Source organism: Agelaius tricolor, unplaced genomic scaffold (genome assembly GCF_023055355.1).
Source record: "Agelaius tricolor isolate 1412-34295 unplaced genomic scaffold, bAgeTri1.0.p SCAF_13, whole genome shotgun sequence".
Taxonomy (NCBI): domain Eukaryota; kingdom Metazoa; phylum Chordata; class Aves; order Passeriformes; family Icteridae; genus Agelaius; species Agelaius tricolor.
Genome location: NW_027269273.1, coordinates 2,705,237 through 2,727,670, shown reverse-complemented (window position 1 = coordinate 2,727,670; position 22,434 = coordinate 2,705,237). Strand labels below are relative to the sequence as shown.

The 22,434-nt window shown below is 42.3% G+C and overlaps 1 protein-coding gene across 3 annotated transcripts in view; it reads left to right on the top strand.

The window, feature by feature from the left end:
• The first annotated feature begins 3,885 nt into the window (after window positions 1-3,885).
• Window positions 3,886-22,434, top strand: part of HERC4 (HECT and RLD domain containing E3 ubiquitin protein ligase 4) — a 30,208-nt gene continuing 11,659 nt past the window's right edge. Inside the window, exons 1-15 of one of the 3 annotated variants that reach the window (XM_071438386.1) lie at window positions 3,886-4,082; window positions 4,857-5,004; window positions 6,218-6,507; window positions 9,165-9,324; window positions 10,360-10,436; window positions 12,403-12,624; window positions 14,574-14,665; window positions 15,869-15,999; window positions 16,673-16,833; window positions 17,199-17,275; window positions 19,288-19,412; window positions 19,940-19,999; window positions 20,489-20,600; window positions 20,930-21,119; window positions 22,118-22,290. In XM_071438386.1, the coding sequence (XP_071294487.1) occupies window positions 6,282-6,507; window positions 9,165-9,324; window positions 10,360-10,436; window positions 12,403-12,624; window positions 14,574-14,665; window positions 15,869-15,999; window positions 16,673-16,833; window positions 17,199-17,275; window positions 19,288-19,412; window positions 19,940-19,999; window positions 20,489-20,600; window positions 20,930-21,119; window positions 22,118-22,290 (1,806 nt within the window). In that variant the 5' untranslated portion in view covers window positions 3,886-4,082; window positions 4,857-5,004; window positions 6,218-6,281. The remainder of the gene's footprint in view (window positions 4,083-4,856; window positions 5,005-6,217; window positions 6,508-9,164; window positions 9,325-10,359; window positions 10,437-12,402; window positions 12,625-14,573; window positions 14,666-15,868; window positions 16,000-16,672; window positions 16,834-17,198; window positions 17,276-19,287; window positions 19,413-19,939; window positions 20,000-20,488; window positions 20,601-20,929; window positions 21,120-22,117; window positions 22,291-22,434) is intronic. The other 2 variants (XM_071438385.1, XM_071438384.1) reach the window with 2 other exon arrangements.

Here is a 22,434-nt window from a genome sequence, read left to right as displayed (position 1 = left end):
GGGCACAGCCCGCTCAATTATTGATATTGTGTTCCTGAAGGATTGCATCTCAAAAATCAAAGGTCACTTTTGGCCTGACCAAAACCCAGTTTAATGACATGGGAACCGGTGTCTCAGCATCCACCTCTTAAACCAAAAAAGCTCCAAAGATTATATGGGAATTTTTGTGCTCAGTTAGCACCTGGTCTGCTGATCTATTTATAACAGAAAAATACATGTAATAATGTGAAACATCACTGCAATAGGAAGCAAATATGCCACATGTGGGAAGGGGCTGCACTCCCAACACTCTGTGTAGGATGCTCAAAAATGTTCAGCATCTTCAGCCCCAAGCTGCAGGTGCCTCAGCACTTGTGTGGCTGCTGCCATACTGCCAGGGCACAGGGGAGGCACTCAGTGCCAGCTTGTGTGGGCTTGGGGACACTGGATCCACACAAGGGTTTGTGAATGCAGGAGCTTCATCCCTAACACAAAGGTCAGCTTGTTTCCTTCATTATAGACTTCATGTCCAGGGCTCATCCTCACCCTTCACTGCTTTTTCATTTTCTTTGCATTCATCATCCTATGAATAGCTTGCCTTTGGCTCTATAGTTTGTGGCCTGAGAGGATGAGGGGAGTGGGGGGCTTGCAGGTTTTTGGTTTTGCTTATCTTAATTTGAAGGTGTCTCCTCAGTTTTCCTTTAACCAGCTCCCTTTATCAGATGCCTTGAGTTAACCACAGAAATTGCAATGTTGTCAGTTTAGTGTTTTTATAGTAATTATGTTCACAAACAGGTAAAAAATTGTTCAGTTTGTTTCAGCATGTTGCCATCAATTAATAAATGATTGGTCTTACTGGTTAGCACATTTGCATTTGAGCTAACCAGAACTGTTTGTGAGCAGGGTGGGCAGAGAGAGAACTACAACACACTGAGCTATGAAGTGGCAGAGCATATAAAACACATCCTCTGTGTATGTGAGCTCTCTACATGGATACTGTGAAGAATCTAAGGATGAAATGTAAAACTGAAATGCCATTAAAGGGTCTGGCCATCCATTGTTTGTAAGCCTATTTGCATTTTAAAGCCTTTTCTTTGTCTTCATCAAGAATATTCTACACAAAGGCTTCACACAAAGGTGGGTAATTTCTCACAGCAAAATGCTGACATCTCGAATTTCATGTTATCAGCTGTTCTGGACACCCATTTCTATTTTCTGTAGTCTGTGACACATCAAAGTATAAAGCAAAGGGGTTTGAAATCTGGAATTGAAGTTTATAAAGTATGTCCTGGCTGTTGCCAGAAGAAATGGAGGCAGAGAGCAGAGTCTGTCTCTGTTACTAACTACACAGAAAGTTTTATGCCATAATACTGTAGCCTTCAAACTTTATATTAACTGAAAGATGTTTTCTAGTAATTGAGCATGAAGGACATATTAGTTAACCCTAGATATGATTCTTTTCCCATTTTTATATTATCTCAGTGGGGGATTAACTGGGGTACAATTTAAAAGCCACAATTGTGCTGACAGCAATCACCAGGCAGTAGCCAAGCATTGCTATTTTAATAATGGCAGGGGAACTGAAAATAGTTTCCTGCTTGTTGTGACCATCAATAAGAAGACTGTGCAATGGTAATAGGAAACCCTCAGGGCTAAGGCACTTACAAGGAAATAAATTCCTTCCCTGAAGTTAAGCAGATTTACATTTCTTGTTTTCACTGGACTTTGCATCTCTGAGGGTTTTTTGCAGGTACTAGAAGGGACAATGGGAATTCTGAGGTGCAAGCACCCCACAGCTCCCCTGAGCACTGCAAGTGCAGAACCCCACTGAGGCAGGTTCAGTGCTGGTGGTGCAGGGTGGGTTGTACTGAGTGCCAGGGAGCCCAGGCAGGGCTGTGGCACCACAGCACACATCCTCTGCCCCCCACTGCCTGTGTGCCTTCAGCCCCAAGGAGGGCATCCCATAAGGTACTAAGGCATGGTAGGGAGGATATGGCTTCTCGGGCACAAAAAAGCAAATTTGCTAAGATAAATGGTATGTGGAATAAAAATATGGCTCGTACTTTATTTGAAGACACACTTGAATTATTCAATTTACAGTAATCTGATGTTAGGATGAATATAATTCTTTAAAATAAAATAGCTATGTCTGTTGCAGAAGGAAGTTGAGATTTGTGCAACACTGTATGTTGTTTCATGCTTTTATATTTTTTATTTAATCTGTTAAGCCAGTTATACCAAGTGACTTTTCCTTGTATAAAATTGTAGTGGGCATATAATGTTCTCTTCAAGTACTTGGGCATATCCCCACATGCTGGTCAGAGGACACATTGCACAATGAATGCCAATATTTAAAATCCATTTCACAGTGTAGTTATTCACAGTTACCACTCCGTTGGGCTCACAAATAAAAGAAAAAGGAAGTTTAGAAGACAAGAAATGAAATGTTTTCCTCCATTTGCTCTGTGTCACAGCTCCTGCTAACCTTTCAGTCTTAGATGCAGAACAGCAAAAGGAAAATCATTCTCATTTCTCCTTTAAATAGCAAAACCAGGCATTTGTTGCCCTGAAAAGTGCTGCATCATTTAGCTTGTGTCAGCTATGCAGCAATCTCATTTTCCCTAGGTATGAATTTCATATTTCTGGTTTGGATCTTTCCTGATGAATCTACAACCACAAATCCTGAGAAGTCCCGTACAATTTTACCTATTTACATATACAAGAGTGTTTAACGGCTGGACCAAGACATCCCATTTACTGGGATTTTGTGAAATGACTTCCGTCTTACAAAACGGCAGAAGGACACCAAACACAGAACTTTCCTCACACACAGTTTGCAAAATCACTTGCTGTGACGTGTGCCTGGTCCTGGCCTTTTTTCACTTCCCGACCTACATAAAGGTGGATCCTTCTGTAAAGAGGCTGCTAAATAAGGAAATCTCATTTGGATTACCAACCCGGTCCAATTACATAAATTGCAATGGATTTTCCTCCCAGTACCAATCATAATACCAGGGGAAAAAAAAGTTAAGAAATGTATCTGGCGTGTAAACTTCTCCTTTAGCGGCTCCACTAGAGATACGTGTTCAGTGAAAAGAAACGTTTGACTGTGCCCATCTTGGGCATGGACACTGAGAGAAGCTTGTGAGCAGACTGGCACGTTCCGAAAGCTGCATTTCTTTGTGCGGGAGGGGCAGGGCAGAGCCCCAGAGCCAGGCCCCAGAGCCAGGCCGTTCCCGGAGCAGGAGGCCGGGCAGGGCCGGTGCTCCCGGCGCTGCAGCGGCGGCACCGATCACCCGCGGGAACCACTGCGTGCTCCCGCAAGCTAATGACGCGTAATTGGAGTGTGGAGAACAGCGTGTTCCTGCATCCCCCCGGCGGATCCAGTTCCTTCCCACTCACTGATCTCATTCTTCTCGTGCCCTCAGAGATCAAGCAGAGGCTGCCGCAGATCAGGAAAAAGGAACAGCAACATGCGCCCAAGTGTCTGGAGAACTCTGCAAGGCAGACGAAACTCGCCATACGAAGACCTCTCCTGAGGGAGCTATCTGCCCCAGAACCCACTCCAGTTTTTTAATTCTCAGTTTAAAACCTGCGATGTAACACAACGGCGGCTCTGTATTTTCGCGCTCACACGTGTTCCCATGCCAAGAACGCGCACAGCTTCGGTCACCGCCGGAGGGAACAGCCGAGCTCCGCGCCAGCCCCGCGCTCCCCGAGCACACGGGCAGGAGGAGAGCGTCCCTGCGGGGCTGCGCGCCTCACTCCTGCTGTCAGCTCCTCGCCCCGCCTCCTCACAGCCCAACGGCGGGAACCGAGCCACGCGGTGCCTCCGAGCGCACCGTCCCTGTCGGAGCCCGGCCGAGCCCCGGTGACGGCTCCGCGCAGCGTCCCCGCCCCCGACCACGCGGCCGGGCCGGCGGGAGGCGGGCGGTGGAGCGGGCGCTGCGGTCCCGCCCGCCGAGCCGGCGCCTGCGCGGCAGCGGCGGCCGGGCCCTGTCACCGCGCCCGGGGCTGCTCACGCTGCTCACGCCCCGGCCGTGGCCGGCGAGCGCCTGCGGTGGGCGGGCTGCGGAGGGGAGCGGAGCGCTTCGCTACCACCGGTGAGTCCCGCCGGGCCTTGGCGGAGCCGGGCACTGCCGCCCTCGGGCCCCGCGGGGCGGACGGGAAAGTGGCCGGGGCCGCGCTCGGGCCGTGGGGCCCCAGGGCGGGACGCGGGAGCGGGGCGGGCCGGGCGGCGGCGCCGCGGGGCAGGTGCGGCCCGGGGCGGTTGGGACCGGGCCGGGCGGTGCCGCCGAGCGGCCGCGAGGCACGGAGGGGTCCGGCCGCCGCCCCTCTCCGCCGCCGGGCCGCGCCCGCCGCTCCCTCCACGGCTCAGCGCGGCGGGCCCGGGAAGCCGAGCCCCGCCGAGGGAACGCGGGGCCGCGGCGAGCGCCGGGCCGGGCGGGGTCCCCTCACGGGCACGGCCTGAGCGGCCGCTAGCGGCTCCGGCAGCCGCCGCAGCCCTCGCGAAGCGTCCAGGCGCTTCCCGGCGGCCCGGGGCGAGTGCGGGGCTGCCCCCGGCCGGGCCGGTGCCGACACCGGGCAGCGCCGGCACGAGCGGGGGTACCCAGCCGCTGACCGCGCCAGTTGGCTCTGATGACCAGCACAGGGGTGGAAGAGTGCCGTGATTTGAGATCAAAGTACACAACTTTGGCTACTGGCTCTTAAATGATGCAAAACAAAACAACCCCGCCTTCCGTGGACATACATATATAGTTCAACAGAAAGAAGAACTTTTTTTTTTTTTTTTCTCTGCTGGAGATGGAGATAAATCTTGACTATAGAAATATCGAAGAACTATAGTGATACATCTTTTCTGATTTCTTGTGTTGCAGGTTGAAGCAAGTCACCGCTCCAGATGTGTGACGTGTGCTGTTGCGTAGCTATGGCTTAACTGAAGACGTCTTCATTTCGATGTCCCCTTCTGAATGTGGTAGGATATAGCTAGGGAAATATTTGATCATGCCTCACCTCCTGAGATAGGTAAACAGAATGCAATACATTTTAAGCTGTTTGGCTGTTTTGATTTGGTGTTGCCTTTGGGGTTTTTATGCGGTCACAAAAATAAGTGTCTTGTTTATTGCATTTTGTCTTTTGCAGAGAAAAATAGTTTATCCTGTTGTGCTGGCAAGAATTCTGCCCTTTGGTGTAGGATGTAACGCTTAGATGTTAAGTGTTGGCTTGCTTCTCCAATCAGCTTGGGATTTAGGTAGTTTATACATGTTATGACCCTGCAGAATGTCTTCTGAATAATGGTCACAGATGAAAATTTATAGTAATTTCTCATTAGATTACATTGACTTTTAAATTGCTCTGAAAATGCAGGGAAACTTGCTATTGTGGAAATGGGGTATAAGTAGTAGTGAAAACATTGTCACCGATTTTTTGTTGTATGCACTACTGCAAATGAAAGAGAAGGGCAGCTTTGAATCCTTTCCAAAAAGGTACAGAGTCTGTCAGCACAAATACTGATAATTGTAATTTAGGGATTAGGGGTGTGGACTTGCTTGAGGGAGTTGGTGTACGTGGCCTCCTGCTACTGCAGAGTAACTGAAGCTGTAGCTGGTGTTGATTGCAGTGCAAGACTGGGGACTTGAGTTTCAGCTCTTTATTTTCTTTGATATTGTGAGTTCAGTTGACTCCTAGTTGTTTAAATGCAATGACTGACACAGCATATTGTACTTTGTGTTGCATAACTGGATTGATCAGAGCTGACCACTTTTTTCCGAGCTATGAGTCAAGTGTTGTTTTTGGTGATGATCTTGAGGCCATACACAGTCCCTGGTGGAGTGATGCAACTCCTCAAGTAAAGAAAGTAGCCTGGACTGTCCCCTTGGAAGATAGTTGGAGTCATTTCCCCAGGCTGGAATTGGTTGCAACTGCAAGTTTGTATAAATTTGGATTAGGGATTAAAAAAGTTTTACAAAGAATGATATTTTAAGTTTTTGAAACAAAGTTATGCAAAACCAGTGACCTGCACATCTTAAAAGTTGTATCTGAAATGGGAAAGAAGGCATTTTATTGCAGAGCTAATGGAAATCCTGTCCAAGAAAGCAAATCACACTCTTAAAAATTGTTCAGGGTTTGAATACATTGGTATAGAGAAAGTGAGCTCATGGATTACATGCTGTGTAGAAAGTAATGTAAATGTTTGGGACAATACTGAAAAATGTACATTTTCCTTTTGTCTCAACAGCTACGCAGAAGGAATATTCTAGAAAAGTAAAGCTGGAAGATCTCTGATAAAAAGAAGTGTAAACATGTTGTGCTGGGGCAATGCATCTTTTGGACAGCTTGGATTGGGTGGAATTGATGAAGAGATTGTTTTAGAACCCAGAAAAAGTGACTTTTTCCTAAATAAAAGGGTCAGAGATGTAGGATGTGGACTGAGACACACTGTTTTTGTCCTGGATGATGGGACAGTTTATACATGTGGATGCAATGATCTGGGACAACTAGGGCATGACAAAGCCAGGAAAAGACCTGGTAAGTTTAGAAGTGATGAATTGTGGGGATTCTGTGGGGTAGTGGGTGTGGCTTTCGTTTTGTTGTGCTTCATCAAAGCCAAGATTGCCAGTGTCTTCATGGGGCAAACTCATGCACAGCAGTTCTTCCAAGAATGGACATCTTTTTGACTGGAAAAGCATTGCTTTGCTGGGATGGGTTCTTGTGAAGCTGGAAACAAACAGCTATGAAACATGGCAGTCCCCCCATATTTTTGCATGCTGTGCAGGTGGACACTGCCACTAGTTTTTATTTCAAGCATGGCTGTGGGAGACTCAGTGACTGTTTTTACTCTCAAGGGGAGCTGACCTGCTGCAATCCATGGGTTGGTATTGTACTTCATGTGTGGGTTTGGCTGTTGGAATAAGGTGGAAATGAGTATTTGGCACATCACTGCAAGGAAACATGCAGTTTTTAATTGTCTAATACGTGGTGTACAGCAGGTCTGATTGAAGCAATGTTCTCTTTTTGTAAGAACTAAAAATAAAACTTTTGATAAAAGACTTATCAGCATAAGCAGCACTACAGGGAGAGGATTTGGAAAAGCCTAAAGGATGCTGTGTAACACTTCTTTGGGCTTTTTTTCTTCCCACCTATGTTTGGTGTGTGTTTCTGCTCCCTCCTAGTGCAGTTCTGGAGCAGAACTGGGTAAACATCTTGCAGGGACTGCAGAGGAGTGTGCACATGGGCTCCCTTCAGAGCTTGCATGTGAGTCATAGCTGGTGCTGAGAGCCAGGAACAGTGCTGCTCACTCACTCACTCAACACAGCAGACTGGAAAGGCTTACTGAGACTTGGTTCTAATCACTCCTAGAGCACTTTCACAACTTGCTTGGCTCAATATTTGCCACAAAATTTTCAAATGGAAATGAGGTGTCATGGGGTATTTTAGTAGTTCTCCTTTACACAGTTTCAGTTTTCGTGCCAATTAAAGATTTTCTTGATTTTTTTTTTAACTAATGTGGACTTCTATTGGGAAACAGTATGTGGATATTAAAACTGATAAACTTTAATCCTGTGCAAACATCTGCTTCACGAACATGAAGAGAAACTCGGCATGTCAAACTTACTCTGACTGCTTGTTGCCCACTTCAGAAATTTTGCTGAATTGTTTTTTAGTCTAAAGGTTACAATGAAAATATCTGACATTTAATTTGCATGACTTTTCATATGTAATGGACCTACTCTAATTTTTATAACATGCTCAGACACATGAGGATTGTAATGTCCTCCCTAATCCTCCTTTCACCCAGAGGTTACTGATAATACTGCTGAGTGTTGTATGAAGTCAGAGCATTGGGATGCCTTCAGTTGCACAGCCCAAAGAGACTTGGTATCTTTATAGATGGGTGGATGCTCTCTTTTAAATGTGTTCCTGCTAACTGAAGATAATTTTGTTGCTGACTGTGTGTCTTTGCTACCTCCTTGTCCCACCGCCTTTCTTCTTTCCTCCTTGTAGAGCTCTACTTGCCGTGGGCACTGCATGGCTGTTCCTTAATCCATTTTAGGCAGTCAGGCTGGCTGGTTCAGCAGCTGGGGGAGATTGCCTGAGCTAATCTGTGTGCTGGTGCCCGAGCTGGAGAGTGCTTCCATGACCTCTCCCACTGGCAGGGCTGTGGGAGGCTCTGATGGGTGAATTGGGGTGGCAACCTCTTTAGTCAGACCAGCTGGATGTAATAAAAAGAACTTATATCTGCTGCCTGTGTTAGTTTATTTTGGAAGCTGAGTGCCTGTCATGCTGCAGATAATGTGAGCTACTGTTGTGAAGCTGACTTGGGCTGGGCTGTGTTTAGAGTGCCCATAACATTGACAATACACAGGCTTTTCCAGTGCTGTGCCATTCTTAGGCTGGAATAGAATTTGTGTTTGAAAACTGGGAGTAAAAAGTCCAAGCAGTCCCTTATTTAAGGGAACTATTCAAAATTCCAGCCTTAATGACAGGCCCTGATGATATTTCTCTGCTTATTGCTGGAATTGAAATGTTATTCTGATCACAAATCATAAGCCCAAAACCAAGCTTTGAGTGTTTCCAAATGCATTGGTGCAGGCTACTGGAAAAAAATCAGAGATATTTTAATGTGTGCTTTTCAGAGGTGTCACTGTATGTCTAGAAAAATTACTCTTTAGGATCTGTTTCTACAGTATTTTGCATTATAAAGAAGACATTGTGTAGCTCATTGCAAAATCAGTAGCTTTAGTCTGTAATTTGCCCTGCCTTGTTTTGCAGGCTCTTTCTTAATAATGAATAGGTGAATTTAATTTGCTGTGGTGGAATGTTTTCCTCTTACATAATGTCTACACGTGTAGTCATTTGACAATAATCTATTTGACCTTTCTGTTAATTGAGTTTCTGCACTCATTTTCAGATGGTAAGATTAGAAGGACCCGTTAGGATCAAGGTGCAGGTTTTGTGCACTTTGTGCATTGCTCCAGAAACGGTCATTACTTGGTTACTTCAGGCTGTCAAATTTAACTCATTTCTCCTAGAATTGCATGTTTATAATTTTAAATAAAGGGTGTTTCAGCAGAACTTACGGGCTTTGTTGATGTCTTAGTACTGTGTAAACTGTTTGGAACAAGCCTAGCTTGTTAGTAGCTTTTTTTTTTTAACCAACTAATTTTATTTATTCCTTTTTTTAGAGCATGTTGGTGCATTGGATGCCCAAAATATTGTAGCTGTGTCATGTGGAGAAGCCCACACTCTTGCATTAAATGACAAAGGTCAGGTATATGCTTGGGGTCTGGCTACTGATGGACAGCTTGGCTTGCCAGGAACAGAGGAATGCGTCAGAGTGCCCAGGTTAAAAATAATACATAATAAGTTGCCTTTTTTTAAAATGATGTGCTTAAATCACATTGGTTAAGCTATTCTGTTGTTACAGGTAAAACCATATAAATATAGAAAATGTATATTAGCTATGACACTTCAAAGCTGTGTGTGGACAGTTTCCTTACTCAGAAAGTCCTGTGAGAAATATGTTCAGGTGTGCTTGGTTTGGTTTGTTGCTTTTTGGGGTGTTTTGTTTGTTGGTTTTTTTAATAGTCCTCCCCTAACAATGAGATATTGGAAAAGTAGGATGGGTATTTTAAGAGTATGGATGCCATTTAAGAGAAGTTAAAGAGAAGCAGAGTGTTAAACTTTCAATTTGAAGAAGGTACATTTGCTGTCCTATCTTTGTACTTCAGTTTTCACCCCAAAGCTTTTCAGCTGTGATTGAATAATACAACTTCTAGTTAAAAAAATTCATGTTGGCCAGGGCTGTTTTCAGAATGCCATAAGCATTCCAGCCACCTGAAGTCCACATACAAAAGTAACAATTCCTTGGAACCTTAGTAATTCATATTAAAAATGTTCTATCTGCATCTAATTTAAAAGCCCACAGGCCCTTTAGAAACTTTTTTCTCATCCCAAGTTGAAAGCATTCTTAGTTTTAGTGCACATGTGCATGTATTTGCAACTTCTTTAGAATATTGTGCAATATGTATTAGGTCTGTAAAGTGAAGTTTTGGAAACTGGAAAGTAAGAATGAGGTTCTTCTTGTATTCTGTATTCATTCCTCCATTCAGCTTGTGAGATCACCTTCCCAGCACATGAACCTCCCTAATTCTTCATTATGGATTTTTACAGACTTGATCTGTTTAAAAATAAGACAGAACCTGACCTTAGAAGGTTTAGAAAAGCAGTTTTGTCTTCAGATTTTACTAAATAGTGTCTAATTAAAGTTGGGATGTTTAATATATTTCAGTAAAAAGGATTCACATTTTGTATATTACCCTTTATTTCATACCATGATCTGGTAGCTTAATTCTTTCTCTTGTTTTCTTACTCCAATAGAAATATTAAAAGCTTATCAGAGATCCAGATTGTCCAGGTTGCTTGTGGTTATTATCACTCACTAGCACTCTCAAAAGGTAAGCCAAATCCTCCTGAAGTTTTGTGTAATTTCGTACCAGGGAGTTCAAAAGTTTTCAAGATACATTTTATCTTTTTTTTTTTATTAAACATGCTACCACTTAGCACAGATGGGATTTCAGGTTGGTAGGGGCTGTGTAATTGAATGAGGGAAGCTTGAATTTGAAAAACAAATGTACAACCGGATGTTGAGATGTGCTTTTCTTTCTTCAGGGGGTGTGTTTCTGTGGTTTTTTCTCATTATCTGGCTTTCACATGACTTCCTTTTTATTTTTTTTTTCTTTTCTTGGTCCCAAATCTTTCTCATCCTGCTGGCACACTGCTCTGTTTTAACCTGTTACCTCAAGTTACTGAGGCTGGCAGGAGTGGCTGCCTTGTGTGCTTCATTATGGCAAAGCCTCTGGTTTTTGGTGCTTCCATAGTTAAAGTGCCATGTCACATACAAGCCACCTTTTGAAAGTTTAAATACCTGCCTTCAAATTCCTGCTGGGGCTGTGAGCACATACTTAGTTGGCCTCACTTGTACTGCATGTGTGGTTAGTGCAGCTCTCCAGAAACAAAAATGAATTTAAATCTGCTTCTTGCTTGTCTCATTACGAGACAGGAGAGTTGTGGCCAAAACTTCCACTTGGAAGAAGTGGCTGCTGAAAAGGGTTAATGGGAACTTCCCAGCTCAGAACAAAATTCCAGTAGTTTGTCAATGTTTCTGAACAATGTGTGTTTAAAATATGAACCAAATAACTGTGGGGAGGCAGGTGTTCATTGTACACTGAATAGTTTTTTTCCTTTAAATCCAGTAGTTTATACTGATTATATGTGCCAGGGTTCTGTATGTGACTCTTCATGGGCTCATATTGAGCATTTCCTGTGCCCTTATATATTCCCAGGTGTAATTATCATTATAACCCAAGGGAATGCCTTTGTTTCAGGGCAGGCAGAGCTTTAGGAGTAACCCTTTGCCTGAGTTAAGATCTGCAGCAGAGTTGTGTTGTCAAGTGTTCTGTTGGTCAAAGGTGCAAGAATGTCACAGGAATTTGTGATTTGAAATTCACTCAGTGTTTTAAATAGTTACAGGCCTCAAGTACAGCATCACTGTTTTATAGCCAGCTCATGGACTTGCAGCTCTATTTCTGTTCTTGACATGCACTGTAGGGCGTTTTGGGTTTAGTTGTTAATATCAATAAATAAAATCTGAGACCAGTGGTTTCCCCATCTTGATAAAACTGTTACTGGAAAGATGAAGCATTTTGAAGGTAACATTGCTCTTGAAAACATGTCAGTCAGCAAAAGTGAATTATTTTGTGTTTGGGTGTTGATCTTTAGAATCTTTACAGCAAAACATTGGTTGTTCAAGAGAATATTTTATTTTAGAAGCAGTCTTAACATCAATAGGTCTTTGATTGTCATTCTTTAAAATGTCTTTTTTCTTTGTAAATTATCAAATGACATTATAAACTTTGTGCTTCAGTGATCATGTAATGAAGACAGTACTTAAAAATATACATCTCTTAAATTGTCTGTCAAAATTTAAGTATCTTACCTTAGAAAACCTTAAATGAGGCTTTTGATTGGAAGTAGGAAAATTTTCCATGTCCAGGGTGCAGCTTCAGCAGATGTCTGCATAAACATCTGTGCAGTAGAGGAACTTGCCGTGGAGCAGTGCCTTGCTTTGTAATAACCAAGCTCAGTAGATCCAGCACTGTGGAAACAGGAATGTTAAGAGCAGTTTGGAAGGGTTTGAATGTGATTTAAATACTTCCAGTCTGATTAAGTGCTTGAGTTGAATGCCTGCAAATTACACAAGAATGCTTAGCTTCAGAAGTCAGTAATTTGTATGCATTTTCAAACTCAAAAGTTTTTGAAGAGTGACAGTCTAACTTTTAGCTTTTCTTACAGTGGATAAACATGGTATTATTAAACTGTATTAATTGTATTTCTTGGTTGTTTATTTTTTCCTTCAAACAGGAAGTGAAGTGTTTTCCTGGGGACAAAACAAATATGGCCAGCTGGGCTTAGGTTATGAGTATAAAAAACAAACCTCACCACAAATGATTAAATCTCTGCTGGGAATCCCTTTTGCACAGATTGCAGCAGGAGGAGCTCACAGTTTTGTACTGACTCTTTCTGGAGCCATCTTCGGATGGGGACGCAACAAATTTGGGCAGCTGGGTCTTAATGATGATACTGGTAAGGAAGCATTGCCTCAGGAGGGTTTGGGTGGTGAATCTGAGGTGAGCAGTGTTCCTGGAAGGGAGCAGACCCAGCAAACCTGGGTCAGTGCTGCTGGGGTGTGCCAGTGCCACGTGGGATGGCAGGGAGCAGGCACAGAGGTGTTTCCTCAGTGCTGGGTAGTGGCAATGCTGACAGTGAGTGTTATGTTGAAGCTCTTGCCTGCTTCACTTGCATTCTTTGCCTGTTCCTTAATGGGATTGAATTGTAATACTGTGCAGTAGTCACAGTTTGAACTGAATTTTATGTGGATGAAATTGCTTGGCAAAAGCAGTAATCTGTCACAACTAATTGGTTGTCCTTAGTAGTCACATTTAGGCCATCTTCATATTTTACTGCCATTTACTTTTGCATTCCTTTCTCAGGCCACTTTTGATAATCATTCACAATTTTGGCTAACCATTTCCAAAATTTCCTCTGCTAAGTGGATGACCCTCAGTCATTTTTAGCAAGTGGTTAGATTAGACAAAAAATTCTTTCTTTTTTGGTTGTATTGTGTTACATGCACAGTATGTGCTCATAGGGCTCCAGGATGGCAGTGTTTGCTGTCAGAGTCCTTTAATACACAGTTTAGTAGTGGATAATCTATAGATGGTTTCATCAAAGAGTTCAGATTTTCTTACTGATTCATTGTTGTCAACACCATTTAAAATGGGGAAAATGGGTTGTAAATAAAATATTCATCTGAATGCCTTAAAAATTGTCACATTCATATAATAAGAAAATTGCAATTATTTTTCAGAAATCATGGGAGACTTCAGTTGCTCCTACATATTCTTTGGAATGTGTGTAACCCTATGTTTTTATGTAGCATCACTTCTCAATGAAATCCCTTTTAAATGTGTTCATAGGGTTTCTTGCAGACATGTTAGCATGCCTGACAGGTTTTAAGACATTAGCACTGACATTTTAAAGAATTGCCTTTGTGCAAAGTTGACAAAGTTGACTTGTCCTAGTGATGGAGAGAAGTTATGTTTGCTTCCAGTTTGTTCAGAGCTCCATTCTGTCGTGCAGTCAGTAACATTAAACTGTGTATAAATGTACTTTCCAAAGAAGCCAAACCGACACTGATGCCAAGATGATTTTTTGCCTTTTTTTTAATATACCTTCTATGTATCCTCAGTGTTCTCAGCATTCTTTAAGCCTGATAACTTGGCATGGTGCTGCTGTTCTGTCAGGCCAGGAGGCTGGAGAGCCCTACCCTATCTTGGGAAATCAAGGTCCCCCCTGGAACACACCCTGTGAAATAGAGATTTGGGCCATCCAGGGTAGAATTCCACAGATGGGGGAATATCACAGTATTCATCCAGGCCTCCCATTGGGGCATCCTTGTTAGATATGCTCATTTGTAAGGTCTGTAAATGCCATAGGGGGTCTGTCATGTGTGAGCATTGCAGCACGTTCTACCTTGGCCAGGTGGAACACCAGTAAGGATCCTAATTAAACACTGAGGTAAAAACCCCTTATCCCTTAGCTGTGTCTGCCTCTCCACTTTTAGGACCAGGGAAAAGGTATCAATACCAACTTACAGGAACATTTTAAAAGCATGAAAATACATAAACAATTCATTTAAAACACAGAAATAATGATAATTTATTTTCTTTTCTAATGCCAGTGCCAGGTCTAAGGTAATGTTCCATATTTAGTTGTCTGTGTATTGACACATGATCCCGTGCTAGTGAAAATGAGGGCATGGGCTACAAACTTTTTCAGTGTCATAGTCCCTGTTTTATTCTGTAGTAACACTTCCATCTCCAAGATCCATAAACTCAGTCCTGGTGATTGTGTTATGCTAACAAATTTAAGCTGCTTGCTTGGCTAGAACCAAATTAGAATAAACAAGCAAAACTACTTGGGGTTTGATTTTGATTGTTGAAATAAGTGACCTTTCTCTATTAAACCTTCAGACAGGTATGTTCCTACACTGCTGAAGTCCCTGAGAAGTCAGAAGGTCGTTCATATATGTTGTGGAGAGGATCATACTGCTGCCCTTACAAAGGTACAGAACTTAAGGATATGTTTATGCTCCAATTTTTTTAATGTTTCCAGGAGAAGATGCTACCTGAACAGGAAGAAATAAACTAAATTTTAAATAAAATTTCTTGTAAATTTATGGGATTAATTTGAGGGAAGATTAGAAGAATGGTTAAATGTTAGAAAAAAATTACCAAATACAAAAAATCTTGCATTCTAAATGCTCATTTTCCTTTTTCATGCATAGAAGTTAACTCCAAACTTACTTTAAAGCTATTAGGCTCAGTTGAGGTACTGAATGTACTGTGAATGTTTGTAGAGATTGCCACCCATGTGCATGGCTCCCCTGTCCCTGCAGAGCCAGGGGCTCACACACCTTTTGTAGGCAGTACTGTGTGTGTGTGTGAGCATTCTCCAAATCCTCCTGAAGCTCAGAAGAACCTGGCACTGTTTGCTATCCTGACTCAGTGACTGAGGCTGTTGGGTTTTCTCAGTGGATGCTGCAATTCTGGTGATGGGTTCCAGCTGAGGGCCTGGCTGATGCAGAGTAGAGTTGAAAGAAACAGAGTCACAATTTCAAAGCATCTGAAAATGGCAAGTTTCAAAGTTGTTGTGAGGTAAGGTGTATAACTTCCAAAAATATTTTTGGTTTAAACAGTAAAGGTGTTAGTTAATTTGTTGATTAATCAAAAACTCTTAAAAAATGACTTGCCTTACAACAATGTTGAAATTTCTGGTTTCTTATGCTTTCAAATACTGAGGCTGTTTCAGCCATAGTGTGTATCATCTGCTGAGCAGGGCAGCTTCCTGTTTGCTAATCACTTCAACATCTGTATTTAGTGTTTCAAAGATGAAGTACAGTTTTAATAGTGGGAGTTTGTACACGGGTGAAGTTCATCAAGAAAACTGGAAAAGAGGGAAAAATGAGGATTAGGATCTTTGTGTAAATGACACAAGTTAATGGCAGGACTGTTGTATGATAATAAGTTAATTAGATGAGTCTGATTTAACACAAGTGAGGTAATATTTCATAGCTGTGCCACGTTTTCATAACTCCAGTTAACTTGTGATTCCTCTGTATCTCAGGACCCTGTTGTGCCCTGTATATTTTCTGTCCTTTCCCTGCAATGCCAAAATCACCAGAAAAGATTTATTAAACCCCTATTTCTGTGAAGTTTCTTGTTCTGAGATAAGCAATCATCTTAATGTAAAAAATCTATTTGTTTAGGAAGGTGGGGTTTTTACATTTGGAGCTGGAGGCTATGGTCAGCTGGGTCATAATTCCACCAGCCATGAGATAAATCCCAGGAAAGTTTTTGAGCTTATGGGAAGTGTTGTCACACAAATCACCTGTGGCAGGTAAGGTCTATTCTGTGCTAACCCTGTGACTCTTACACATAACTTGTTTTGTATAAAACTTTATATCTGTTGCAATATGAAATGGGGGTTTTCTTAGCCTTTGTGGTCAGGGAAGACAAAATGACCCCTAACAAAAGATATTTGGTGATGTTTTGGGGATTCTAAATCCATTCATAGAAGAGCTAAAGGAAGGTGTGTATTTAAGTGATTTTCTAAACTGGCAGTGTGAACAATAGTGTGAGGTGTGAGAGTTTGTTGCTGTCACTTCATTTCCTGTAGAAGAAAAGTGTGTTTGGGAAAGTACAAAATAATTTACACAAATTCCCAGCTGGTTCTTTACAGGCCTGTGATAGGAGAGGGGGAATCTGGAGCTGAGCAGGATGGGAAGGGAAAGGAGGTGCAGGCAGTCTCTAGACATTCATTTCTGATATGCTCTAAAGGTCAGACAGGGGCTAGGCACTGGCAGCTTCATTCTGGGAACCTTTCCATAAAAAAGGAGGGTTGCCTGTTGGAGTGTAAATGGAATATTGCCAGTGGCAGGGCATTGCAGGAGAGCAGTGAGTGTTGGGCGGGACAGGACCTTTCCCACACTGCTTAGCACAAGTGCTGGCCAGGCCTGCACAAAGCTTGTTCCAGTGCTTAGGTTTGTGTTACTGAATTCTCTTTGCCCTAGGCAGCACACCACTGCATTTGTCCCTTCTTCTGGAAGAATTTACTCTTTTGGACTGGGAGGCAATGGGCAGCTGGGTACAGGGACCACCAGTAACAGGAAAAGTCCCTTCACAGTGAAAGGAAGCTGGATTCCCTTTAGTACTCAGTGCCCAATGAGCACAGGTAAGCACCAGCTGATGCATTTACTGCTTGGTTGCCTGTTCCTTTGTAGTGGCTTAAAATTCTTGAGATTTGAGCTGATTATGGATTGTAATCATTTTTCCCAAACAGTTTGATTGTGCTCTGTGTTCCTGCTGTAGGAATTGCATGCCTGTGGCCGGTGGGTAAGGGCCACTAGACCTAGAACTTACCTCAGAGAAAGATGATCTTTGATGGTCTTTACCACTGTATCAGTAACTGGTGTATCAGTGTGTTGTATCAAGGTTCTGCCACAAGGGAACCTTTCTGTAACCCAGTGTTGGTTGCAGTATCTTCATCGTTTTCAATTTCACATTTTCACAGTGGCCTGTTTTTTATTCCTATTGCAGACAGTGAGGAGCGCTACTGTGTAAAAAGAATTTTCTCTGGTGGGGACCAAAGTTTTGCGCACTACTTTTATCCACAGGTAACAAATTGAGTGTAATTTGGCCAAAGCTTGTGAAAGTTGGATTGTAGTTTTTTGGATGCATTTTGATGTTGAAGGTGCATGTGACTGTATTGTAGAGTTTGTTGGAGCAGTGTGGAAGCAAAGGCACTAAGTCATGGTAGCAGCTGGAGGACTTGGATCCAGTTAGTGTGTGTTAGCTGTCAGAAATCATGTGAGATTGAGACTTTTTTGACATAAGCTTTTTTCTTGAAGGATGAATGCACTTCTTTTCTTGTCATAAGAGAAGAATTGATTGAATATTTGAGCTCTTTGCTCCTTGCCCAGTCTTCCTCATACCTCTTCCACAGCAGCAGCTTTGGTGTTTTCTGCTCTGTAGCCATTTTAAAGTACCACAGTGGTAAGGAAACAAATGGAGCTTTTTGCTAAAAATTACTGCTGGTGACATAGTTTGTTTTGTCAGTTTTATCACAGTCTTAAAGCTTACATTTTAAATTAACAAGAATTGATCTGTTTAAATTCTGCTATCTAAAAGAGTCTAGAAGGACTTTACAGTGAAAGTGGCAATGTGGAAGTGTGATGGAAGGAAAATGCTTTTGGGGGATGAGTTGGGAGATGAAATAAAAACAAGATGAAGATTCATGGGACTGTTTCCAGTACAGCTCAGCAGATATTAGACCATGGGGATTAATGAAGCATCAAGAGTTGAGTATGTAGGGTGAAAACTAATTTGGACACAAGGGAAAATGGGTTTTAGTGGGGAAGCATGTTTATGAAGAAAAACTGAGTACAGGTCAGACTTGCAGCAGTGCTTTGTGCTCACAGCCCGTTCTGGTTGTACAGAATGAGCAGTTTTTCTAGGATTGACTTGTTGGATTCTCTGTCTAAATTCTGATAGAGTTTAACCATTGCTATATTTGAGAGAAACTTGCTTAGCAGGTGTAAACTGGAAAATTGTTTGTAATAGAGATTCAAAACTTGTCTATTAAAGCTTCCTTAATAACTTTATGTGCAATTTTCATAATTACTGGAGTAGTTTCTGACTCACTAATTGAGGTGAACTGGAGACCATGAATGGAGTTATTGTGGCTTGTTCTGTACAAAATATATCAGCAATGGATGAACTTTGATGCTGCAGAAGTATCCCTTTTAGTACTCTTTGGTTTGGTAATTTGTGTTGAATTCTTCCTTAGTTCTGTGTGTACTGTACCCCTGGGGGTTGTGTGTCCCTGCCATTTAAGGGGCCCAGCCAAAATCCATTTTGGGCTGCTCAGTTCCCTGAGTTATTTCCTTTGGCTGGACAGAAGGGAAATGGCAAAAGTGTTCCTCAAGCTGATGCTGTGGGGTGGAATCAGAAGTGCTGATTTTTGGCAGCAGATAGTCATTGTCACACTGAGTCAGCTCAGTGTTGTCAGATGGCATCCTCAGGAGGAATGTTTTCTCTTGGTAGTTTTATCTTGGTTTTGGTGCTATTTGCCATCTCTTTTTGAACCACTGCTCCTACTGAAAACAATGATCTTGCTTCTCCTTCTCTTTACTATTGCAGCTCTTGGTGGAATTCATTTTATATGAGCAGCATTTCCAAATGCAGCTCCTCTGATGAGGCAGGGCATGTTCACAGAAGCATGATCATTCTCAGAGGAGCCTGGTGGCAGTGGGGTGGAAGAACATCTGTCTGGAAAATGGAATGGCTCCTTTCCTGTGGGCTCACAGCTTGGCAGGGAGCTAAGTGGCTGCTGGTGGCTGGAGGGGAGATGCTTGCTGCTCACATCTGAAGCTCAGTTAGTGTTCATCACTGAGACAGGTGATGTGTAGGAGTTGCCATTTAGCAAGGTGTGTGAATTAACACCTAATGGAGATGGTTTTAGTGTGCTCTGCTTTCACAGGGAGTGCAGAACTGTTAAACACAGAGTATTCACTGCAATAGTCTGGGTAGGCAAATTGTCAGCTAAGACAGCGCAACCTTGGCTGATTTTTCTGGAAATCAATTTTGTGTGCCTGATTTTTTTATGTTTTCTTTACAATTTATTTAGAACATGGTGCCACCAGATGATTTTAGGAATCCTGACCTTTTGAAGCAGATCTGGACTGTGAATGAAACGTTTATTCAAAGATTGCTGAGTTTCCCATCTGGAAGACTTCCTTTAGAGATAGCTAAGTAAGTGATGGGACAGGAGTGGTCTTTGGTGATTCTGCTTCTGAACTGAGCATTAGTGGGGCTGTGGGCATACAGAGCAGAGCTATTTGTAATTACTGATTTTGGGACGTGCAGAGCTCTCGCTGTGCTTTCGTTGTCATGCTTGTTGAGTAGTTTAGATCCTTGAGACTGTGGCATCTCTGCTCCAGTTTGGATGATTATACAAGATGAAATTAAGTATCTAATTGCACATTGAAAAATAGCAATACATCTAAAGGAATATGAGAACAACTCAAAGATTATTGCTTCTATTTTAATAAAAGAGTTTGCAAAGCAATTGAATGCAAGACTGGCTATGATTTGAGCTGTCCTAAGTGTTGAGTCTTGAATGGAAGTTTAATCTAGAATTGTTTAGTCACATTGGAGTCAGAGTCCCATCCTTTGCACAGTGTAATTCATTAGGGATTGAATACAGGGGGTTTTATTTATTGCAAATGCTAATTTTTAAAAGGCAAACCAAATGTAACATTTCATGTGGCCAATTTCAGTGAAATTGATGGAACGTTCTCCTCTGCTGGGTGCCTGAATGGGAGCTTTTTGGCATTGAGGTAAGAGGTGGGTTTTTAACAGGTGTTCCTGTGGACAGCATTAGTGGTGGCTGCCTTCCTGGTGTCCCTTGTGTCCCTGGGACACCTTCTCAGGGTCTCCTGTCTCATTCCTGTCTCATTCCTCCGTTGAAACTCCTGCTTCTTTCCTGCCCTGTGTTTTGTCAGCTGCCCCAGTGGGAATGGCTCCAGGCTGGCTTGGCTGCTGCCATGTAAGCCAGCAGAGCTCATCACATTTGTCACCCCTGGGTTGTTGGTAACTCCAGGTGATTCCTTGCGTGGGCTGGTTCACATCCAAGGCTTTTTGTGTGATTTTCGTGTGGTTAGAGGAGATTTTTTCTGGTTGTTTCTTAGTTGTTTCTAAGGCCATATAAAACATGGAGGTCTGATATATTTTAAATCCTTAGTCAGTAGGTCTAAAAGTCAAGGGGTTAAAGTCTTGAGTTGCTGAGAACACAGGATTGAGTCTTTCTGGTTTTTTCCTTCCTGCAGCAATGATGATCATTACAAAACCAGTGCTAGATTCTCAGGGGTTGACATGAATGCTGCTAGACTGCTCTTCCACAAACTCATACAGCCTGAGCACACTCAGATATCACAACAGGTTTGTGCTGTGTTTTCTTTACATTTGGGATTATCTTTCTGGGTTACAGCTCTCCAGAAATACTACTGTTATGCTTGGTCCAGCTCTGTAAATAGATTTATTTACTCAATAATGTATTGACTGCAAATGTGTGAAACCTTGTTTTGTTGAGACAATTAGGTGATGCATCAGCATATTCTATTTTAATATTTACTGTCATTGTCTAAATGTACAATAGTTTTTACTGAAGCTCTTAATTATTGTTTTCTAGATTAGTTTTCATATACATGGGCATTTTGTTTAACATCTCAATTGTATTAAAATAAACAGAATTTTCTGATGTGCTGTAGGTGGCAGCTAGTTTGGAAAAGAACCTTATTCCCAAATTGACCAGCTCCTTACCAGATGTTGAAGCTTTGAGGCTGTATCTCACTCTTCCAGAGTGCCCACTGATGAGTGATGAAAACAATTTCACAACGTTAGCTATTCCTTTTGGAGCAGCTATTCTGAACCTAGAAAAAGCTCCTCTGAAAGTTCTTGGTAAGAAACTGAATTTTTGTTCTTAAAACTAAGGATCTGCAGATGAAAATGTACAGGAATTCCATCAGTGAAGACCTGGCCTTGGCAGCACCTGCTGTGTATTTAGTTCCCTGCAATTCCCCAGTGAGAAAGTTAAGGCTTAACATTGCTTGGTGTAAGAAAACACTTATTCTCTTGCTTCAGGGTGAGTTAACAGGCCATCCCTGTGAATTCATCTGCTATTGTAGTTTTTGGACTGATGCCATTTGGGAGGAATTAAACTATGTAGTTCAGTGTAATTGATATGTGTCTTTGCTCTTTAAAGTGAAAATTATGTGGTCAGACAGCTAACAAGCTCTAAGCAATTTACAGAAGTGTTGCAGAGCAGATGTTAAATTGTCTTGGTTGTGACTACAGCACCTGTTCTGAGCTTCTGAGGCAGTTGATCTTTTCTTGCTGGTGCCAAGATGTGGTCTTCAAATATGCAGCTGAGAATAGCTCTGGTTTTTTAACTCTACTTCTTTACACTTTCTTGTTGTGACTTGACTTAAAGAAATTCAGCTTAATGAATTGTTTTCAGAATATTTTGCTATTAATTGATTTCTTTTTGAGAAGGTTATTTCATTTTCCTCAATTATGCTTTGCCTTGTAATCTCACTTTGATTTTTTCAGTAGTTTTTGGTGAGAGTAAGGAAAAGCAAACTGACAGTTTTTTGAGCTCTAGATCCTTTTCCATCATTTTCTGTTGCTCTCACTACTGTTCCCTTAAGATTTCAGGTTTTGAGCCATCTTTTCTTATCAAATGTTACATTGTGACACTGTCTGGATGAACAGACTTCAGGGCACTTAGATTTGATGTGTAACAATAGCACATTTGTTGTGCTGCAATTTTTTTTTCAGAGTCTGCAGTAACTGATGCTTATGCTTTCTAGCCAAACATGTTTCTTAGTTAAGAGGATAACATAACATAGTGTGGCAGTGACAAGTACTAAATTTACGTGTTCACCATGTGTTGACAGAAAATTGGTGGTCTGTACTTGAACCTCCCTTGTTCCTGAAGATAGTGGAGCTCTACAAGGATGTCGTAGTGCACCTCTTGAAGGTGTGCAAGATGGGCCTTCCCCCTTCTGACAGAAGAATACTCACCAATTTCCTCCACACAGCCTTCAGAGTTCTGGAAATACTGCACAGAGTACGTTTGTGGTGTTTCTGAACAGTTCCTTGGCTGCTTGGCTTTGTCAGCATCTCTGTGCTGGGCAGTTGGTAGAAGCTAAGTTACTGATCAGTGTGAAAGATCAGAATTGCATCTACAGAAATATCTGTAGTTGTTCCATCT